Source organism: Austrofundulus limnaeus, unplaced genomic scaffold (assembly GCF_001266775.1).
Source record: "Austrofundulus limnaeus strain Quisiro unplaced genomic scaffold, Austrofundulus_limnaeus-1.0 Scaffold196, whole genome shotgun sequence".
Classification (NCBI taxonomy): Eukaryota; Metazoa; Chordata; class Actinopteri; order Cyprinodontiformes; family Rivulidae; genus Austrofundulus; species Austrofundulus limnaeus.
Window position 1 is genome coordinate 860056 of NW_013952598.1, and position 7736 is coordinate 867791.

Here is a 7736-nt window from a genome sequence, read left to right on the forward strand (position 1 = left end):
GCTATGACGTATGCGGCCGACAAATTCGACCTTCGGAGGACCCGTCCTGCCGTTTTGGACACAGCCTAATTTTCTGATATGCTGAATTTGAGATTTTCATTTGTTGTCATTTGTAATCATCAAAATTAAACGAAATAAACATTTGAAATATATGAGTTTGTATGTAATGTATGAATATAATATACAAGTTTCACTTTTAAATGGAATTACTGAAATAAATCTACTTTTTCATGATATTCTAATTTTATGACCAGCACCTGTATATGGCGCCTTTCTAAACATAGTAACAAAGTGCTTAACAACTTAATAGACATAAAACTATTTGCAAATAACACGTTTAAAACATAAAAACACAATGAAACCAATAAGGTAACCCTAATAAAAGAAATAATAATCAGATACTAAAATACAACCATGAAACTAAAGAAAGTAATAAAAATTTAAAAATAACACAGTTTAGGTGGAGTCTAAAGGGAACAGAAGTAACAAATTAGTGAAGGCATTCTAACATAACCATCTTTAAAAGAAAATTTAACAGCAGTTAGGTGAGCCTAATCTCTTCAAGGTCATTCCTAAAAAAATTAAAAAGGAGGATCCTTGGTGGGATTTTGTAAAGTTAAAAAGTGCTTTATCTGAGGATCTCCAGTTGGAGTTACATATGTGGTTAGTTAAAACATCAATAATATACTTTGGTGCAGATGTATACAGATGATTGTAGTATCTAGTATGTATCTTTAACTTTTAAACAAACCTAATTTTGTTGATGCAAAAATTATTTTCAGAGAGAATGGAACTATCTTTTTCTGTTGAACCATTTTTCATCCTCTTGGAGAAACAGCTAATATTTAATATTTATGTTCTGATTTTGCTGTGGGATTGGATAGTAAGTGTCGTTTTTGAAATGAGTGTTTTTTTTCCCCCTGGACTGGAATTGAACGGGGGAATGCAAGTGAACTTTACTGATTTTGGTGCCACATTTTCAAACGGGTAGGGGATACACTGTGTAAAAGAGGCAGCGCAGTGACAGATTCTGGCAAAGAGAGGGAGAGATTTTATTCAACACCAGGTGTAACGGCAGTACCAGGGGGTGACCAACGGTGGCCATGCCCACCATAGATTAATTTTTAGCTACCCCAGGCCCAAGGTATTTGTTGTTTAACACCCCAGAGGCTCTTGGTTTTAGTTATTAGGGTGCAAATAACCTAAATGGAAAATATGCAAACAAGGGTGACACTGGTTAGTCGTTGAAGGACAAATAACAAAAAGGCACAAAACATTTAAAAAAAAGACTAATCTGAAGCCATATTGACAGAGCAGAAATCTGACAGCGAGCCAACGTTTCCCAGACAACCCTGATGTTGTGGGTTCTCTGGCTCTTGCTGTCGGTTCAAACACACCCAGACAGAGAGAGAGAGAGAAAGAGAGGGAGATGTTTGCGCATGCTGTGAAACTCTTTACCTCACTCCACGAATTGCAGTTGCTGGAAAAGTCCACTGATGTAAGCCTTTCTGCAAAATCAGAGACCAATAAATCATGAGCTGACTGCTGACAAATCACACATGACAAACCAGTTTCTAAACATGCACGCACATATTAAAGAAAAAGAAAAAAATTTGTGCACTTATGCTACAAGAACACATTTATAACACTCCCGATTAAACATTCACAGGGTAATAAACCAGCATTAAGAAATATTATGTCCACCACACTGCACACTTATATCATGCGCAAAAAAGATAGATATATGCCCTGATAAGAGAGTAAGATGTGTGTGTATCTTTTAGTCATTGGATTTTCATTTTGGAAACGGGTATTAAAGAACAATAAACAAGTGGTTATTTGAATTTTGTTTTAAAATATAGAAATTAAAATTAAAATACAAAGCATTTCTCACTGTGTCAAAAAGAGATGAACAAAAGTTTTTAAATGACTTGAGTTTCTTTTTCTGTTTCAGGTAGCAAAAAAAAAATTTACCTTAAAACAGAAATGGAAAAAAAGCCTTGTTTGTTCATATTCCACGACAGGTCGTGCCACCTTACTGTTAGGCCTGTCATGATTACAAATTTTGCTGGGGGATTAATTGTCTCAAAAATTATTGCGATAAGCGATAATATTGCCTGGTGACCGTTTTACAACTAATAATTATAAAAGCGTAATATGTAAGTGTAATAAATCAATAAACTTTAATTTTTATAGAATGTTTAACAAAGTGGACTCAGTCTCTAACAAAAAATGCATTTGAATAAAAAACAAAGAACAACAAAATGTAAATTAAACAACACACATCTAAGACAGTAAATAAACAATATTAAAGAGCAGCAACTCTTTAGAGATGAAGCAAACTACACAGCCTGGTGAGGACCCACTGTTTCTTATGGGGACATAAGCCCAGTTCACATCCCATGTAAAGTTTAGGCTAGGTTTAGGCTCAAATGGTAATACAAAATACTGGTAAATGAATGAAAGTCAGTGCAAAGTCCCCATGAGGATAGAAGAACAAACGTGTGTGTGTGTGTGTGTGTGTGTGTGAGGAGGGGACAGTCAGTGAAGAGACAAGCAGAGCGCTGCGGGGGAGGAAATCAGACAGTTCAGAGTTTTCCTCATGAGTTGTTGGGACAGCTACAGGTTTTTTTGGGGTGTTTTGTTAAAACACAGACGGTGCGTTTAAGTTTCCTGTTATTTTTGGGAGCTACAGGTAAAGTCTTGACGAGTTTGTCGCGGGTCTGGGGGAGTTTGAGTTTGAGTTTCAGCTTTTGTCTTATTTTGCTTTTTATTGAGAGAAATGGAGGTGGAAGAGGTGGCAGTAGCCGACATGTATTCAGTAAAAGAAACTTATTTGGCCAAAAGCCACACGAAGTATCTCTGCAAAGCCTTTGGTCACAGAGCGACAGTCATCATACACGTCTGTGTTTCAGCCTTTTATTCACAGAAATTTGTGTTTTATTATGCAGAGCTGCCAGGCGAGCGCCCCTTCTGGTGGGGGAATATATAGTCATAAAACAACAAACGAGCCTTTTTTCGTTTCTGTCTTAAAGTAATTTTCTTTTATGCTATCAGAAACAGAAAATAAAACTCAAATCATTTTTAAAATTTCGTTCATCCCTTTTTGACACAAAGAATGAGAAACGCTTCATATTTTAATTTTAGTATTTTAAAACAAAAATCAAATAWCCACTCGTTTCTTATTTTTTAATACCCGTTTCCAAAATGAAAATCCCATGACCAAAAGGTACACTGACTGTGGTGGTGGTGGTGAGGTTAATACCTTTAAAGGTGTGACATGTTTTAACTGGACAGTGCGGCTCATGTCCTCTTCACTCACGCTCACCACAGCTGGCTGAAGGACTTTACTCGGCTCCAGGATGAGCACCTGAAAGAGCGATTCAAACACACGTACTACTCAACACCAGTATTTCAGAACGTCCACATGGCTTCCAATAAAGGTGTCTGCTGAAGGTTTGTTTTTAAAGCTAAACATCCAGCTGAGGAGAGGTGGACAGATGTTCTGATAATTTTCAGAGACGATTAAAGTAGTTTTTGGTTTTTCAGTTTTTGTGAGAATGATCTGGGTTCTCTTACTGTGCAGCCTTTTGTTGAGATGGTGGGTTGGCAGGACTGCAGAAGCAGCTCCAACCAGAAGTCCACTAAATCCTGTTTGGGAGATTTCACTTCAGGCGGCTTGGAAAACTGACGGTACAGGATGTACGTCTCCATAATGGACACTAAATACCTAAAGGAAATACAACACAACTGTGTCAACGTGGAGAAAGACTAATAAGTTGTCTCTGATTACTAGGGGTGTCCAGATACCAGTTTTTCTCAAAATGAGTATGAGTACTCAAGTTTGGGTACTCACTGATACAAAGTACCGATACATAATACTTACTGAGTTAAAACCTAAACATTAATTTGAAAAAGCATTTATTTTATTTAGAACAAGGTGTCTCTCTGTAGCGTGGCTGTAGCCCCTCTCAAATCAAACATACAGCATGATTTATACTGTTGCAACATTTTCAAATAAAAATAACAAATGTGATTTTCTTTCAACCTGTATACTGYATTTGTCCTAAACATGAAACTGACAGCTGTTTCACTTGAAATGTAAACTGTAACACAGTCAATTGAGTATCGAATTTGGTATGGGTATCGTTCAGGGTATCGGGGCATTTTGAACGAGTACTAGTACTTGTAAAAATACTGGTGCCTGGGTCCATTTCTGGTATCGGGACACCACTATTGAACCCTTAAAAAATAAATTAAAGACCTAACCTTTCTTGAAGAACCACCACTTTTCATGTCAAAGCTTTAAACTAATATCATCTTATAAATAAGAAGCATGTTATCAGTTATAGAGGTAGATCCTAATGAGTTTCATTAAAATCTATCCAACTGGTTCATGAGATAGTTTGCTAACACAATAAACAAACAAAGACATAAACAGAGAAAAAAACATAGTCACCCTTTTGGCCAATGGCAGCACACGATCAATAAGAGGCAGTGAATTCAAAAGGTGCACATGATCTGCACAACTGTCACTGAACAACAAGAAGCCGTCAAACCTCACCAAACAGGGGCCTTGAGCCTGTAGAGCTTCTCTGACGCTTCAATGACTTTCCTGTGCTCTTTAGCCAGGATGTTTGCTCCGAGATAAAAGCCGACATCCCAGTAGTCCTTCATCTTCTCCAAACTGCCCTTCCTACCAAGCAGCGTGCTTATGGTCACACCTACACGTTAACATAGTTTCACAGAGTACATGTTATAACAAATTGACAGATGATGATACTGTACACAAATATAGGCAGATCGCTCACGTTATAAGGAAAATGTAAACAAGATTCTTCCTGTTTCACCTATTTTGCGCAGCTCAATAGAAGTCTCAAATTCATGTCCAGCAGCCATCAGGAGGACCACGCTGTTGATACCAGAGTGAAAGGTTGGCTCTGCTGCAAAAGCTTTTTCATACCTGGAAAAAAAAAGAACAAATCCATAAAAATAAGTGTAGAAATTGTCTACAGTCCCATCGCCAGGACAGTTCACAGGTGTGCAAATGTGCTACGATGTGACAAACTGTACCAGTAGCAGGCCTGGTCTCTGCTGTTTGTGTCAGTAAATGATGAGCTCATGAAGATGTCCTTGTAGATCCGTCCACACAGGCAGTAGACGTCTGATGCCACCTTCTTCCCCGACTCCACAATAGGCAGAATCTCTGTTAAAGCCTTTGCGCGATCTCCAGGTTTATTCCTCCTGATATGAAGGAAAATGGGATTGTGTTAGCAGTGAAGCTGCTTTGACAAAACGTTGCTTTTAATAGGTTAGAAAGCAAATAAAAGCTTCACACAGAGAAACACACAACTGAAGCCAAAACAGACGAGCTTACAATTATTTGACAAAATGCAGCAGGAGAGGTGTGGTTACCTGTTCAGAGCAAAGATGTAGTGAAACTTGATATGCTGATGCTTTGCCACCTGACACATGGGTAGATTATTCAGTGTTTCCACCAGTTTAATCATGGCATCATAGTCCTGAGGAAGGAAAAGAGCCAAGTCACAATGAATTGTCATGTATCCCCACAAGTAATTACTTTAACTACGACTTTAAAATTATTGATTTGATATCAAATCTGAAGATGTATTTTTTTACGTTTTAAGGTGTATTTTGCACATGTGTAATCATAAAAGGACAACTGCAACCCTTAAAGGGGACCTATTATGCAAAATTCACTTTTTAAAGGTTTTTTTACTCAACTTTGGGTATGTACTTCTTAAAAAAAACAGTCCAAGGACCAAAAAATGCACCCAGGGGCATATTTACTGTAAGTAAATGTATTTTTAAAGTATATTAATGGCAAGTTTTATACTTCCGTCATTTTGTGATGTCACAAGCCGTACGACAACCCACCGGAACCTGCGTTCAGCCCCTTACCTWGCAACCCCCGGGTGAAGCTCCTCCCCTTCAGTTTAAGAGCCTCACTGTGTTGTTGTGCAATGTGCATCTCATTTCACAACAAGCCTCCAATAGGGCAATGGGTAGAGTGTTGGACCAGAGAGTGGGAGACCAGGGTTTGAGACCGGCACGGACACAATATAATTATTTATTTTCATTCGTTATGAACATGTTTTCTCATGTACCTCTATTGTTTAGCTTATTAAAGCCTTGTTAAAGCCTATTTGTTCAAGTTTCTGAGGTATTTTGGCCGCTGCTGCTCCCTGCTCTGGTAACAGAGCGCAGAGCAGAGGAGGGGGAGGAAAAAAAGAAGAAGCTGCGACCATGACTCTGCCTCTGGGTCTCACTCAGGGTCTCATACGGTTGTACAACGGAGCTTCTGCTATTATTAGCCATGCTAACGTAAACGCTGGTTTTGGAGGGCGGAGTTAATGCCAACAGATTTTTGGAGGGCGTTACCAACAGAGCTCAACATAAACAGCTCTTCTGAACGGAAGTCAGAGCAGGCAGAACTWGAAAATGGGAAATTTTATTATCTGAGAATTATTTTGTGCATTAAATTGAATGAACAYGGTCTGGATAGCCCACAGACATAACATAAAAATTTCTAGRACCCATAATTGGTCTCCTTTAAACACACACCTGAACATCTCTGTAGGACAACAACAGGTTCAGGACTATATCAGGAGTGAGCAGATCGACGCTGTCCAAGCGTTCCTGGATGCGGCTCAGCTCCTCGCTCAGGGCTTTGCCACTGAACCGCTCCCGCGCCAGTCTGATCTCCTGCCTCACCGACTCCCGGAAGTACTCGCTGTCGCAGAGACAAGAAGAGATTCCAACATTTCACAACCTTAAATAAACCCAATCTTAACGTAAGATTGTGAAACGGCATGACAGCACTAGCAGGGAGGGCGTGTCTCACCTGGGCTGAATGTGCACGTTGTTTAGCAGATGCACCAGTCGATCCACCAGCGGAGTGAGGATAGGCTCCAGCTGGATACTGGGCTGCATCAGGTCTTTGATACAAGACATCATCRTAGCATCGCAGGCTAACACTTTGCCCTGAGGCGACACCACGTAAGGGATGAAGGTGTAGCTCCCACACTGCTCCTGAAGAAAAACAACTGATACATCACTGGGCACAGGAAGATCTTTTTATGGCTTTTTAAATGGTTAAAATGGTGAATAAAGTGATCGATTCAAATCAGACAGAAGCCCTGTAAACCTTTTGTTGAAGCTTGAAATAATAGCATCACTAAATAACATTAGAATTACAATGATAATAAGTCATCTCTTGTTTTACATAAAGGATCAAATGTTTTTTAAAGTTTTTAAGCTTTTGTTTAAAAAATAACTAGTATCGCAATGTCATTATGTAAAATTAACATAAGAGGTAATGTTTGTAGATTTAAAAAAATGTGTTAAAACTAAAGCTACGTAAATAGTTAAAAAAAATTCCAGCTGTACTTCCCTGATTTTTTTATTGCAATGTATTTGTTTAATGAAACACTAGTTTTAAAATCTCAATTCTCTCCTTGCATATTCTTCTCCTCCTGAGCGTATTGATCTCCATGCTTTCATTTTTACTTAATGTTTTTCATACTTCCTTTTTGCAGCTGTACTTGCAAATGAGAGAGGCTGTCTTTCAGTGTGGGAGGAATGCAAAACATTTGTTTTTAATTCATGGATAATTTTAGTATTATAATTTTTTTGTCAAGTAGCCTATGGAGGCATTGGGCCTCATGCAAGAACTGTTCGTACGCACAGATTTGTTCTTAAGTTGTGCGTACGAG

At 38.6% G+C, this 7736-nt stretch overlaps 1 protein-coding gene across 1 annotated transcript in view; it reads right to left on the reverse strand.

Annotated features, from left to right (window-relative positions):
• Positions 1-7736, reverse strand: part of si:ch211-1i11.3 (mitogen-activated protein kinase kinase kinase 5) — a gene marked incomplete at its 5' end in the record, with an annotated part of 23068 nt that overhangs the window by 12123 nt on the left and 3209 nt on the right. The window contains 9 exon segments of the mRNA XM_014018595.1: positions 1459-1508; positions 3266-3370; positions 3580-3730; positions 4565-4724; positions 4851-4963; positions 5074-5244; positions 5416-5522; positions 6586-6754; positions 6866-7053. Of these exon segments, the coding sequence (XP_013874049.1) occupies positions 1459-1508; positions 3266-3370; positions 3580-3730; positions 4565-4724; positions 4851-4963; positions 5074-5244; positions 5416-5522; positions 6586-6754; positions 6866-7053 (1214 nt within the window).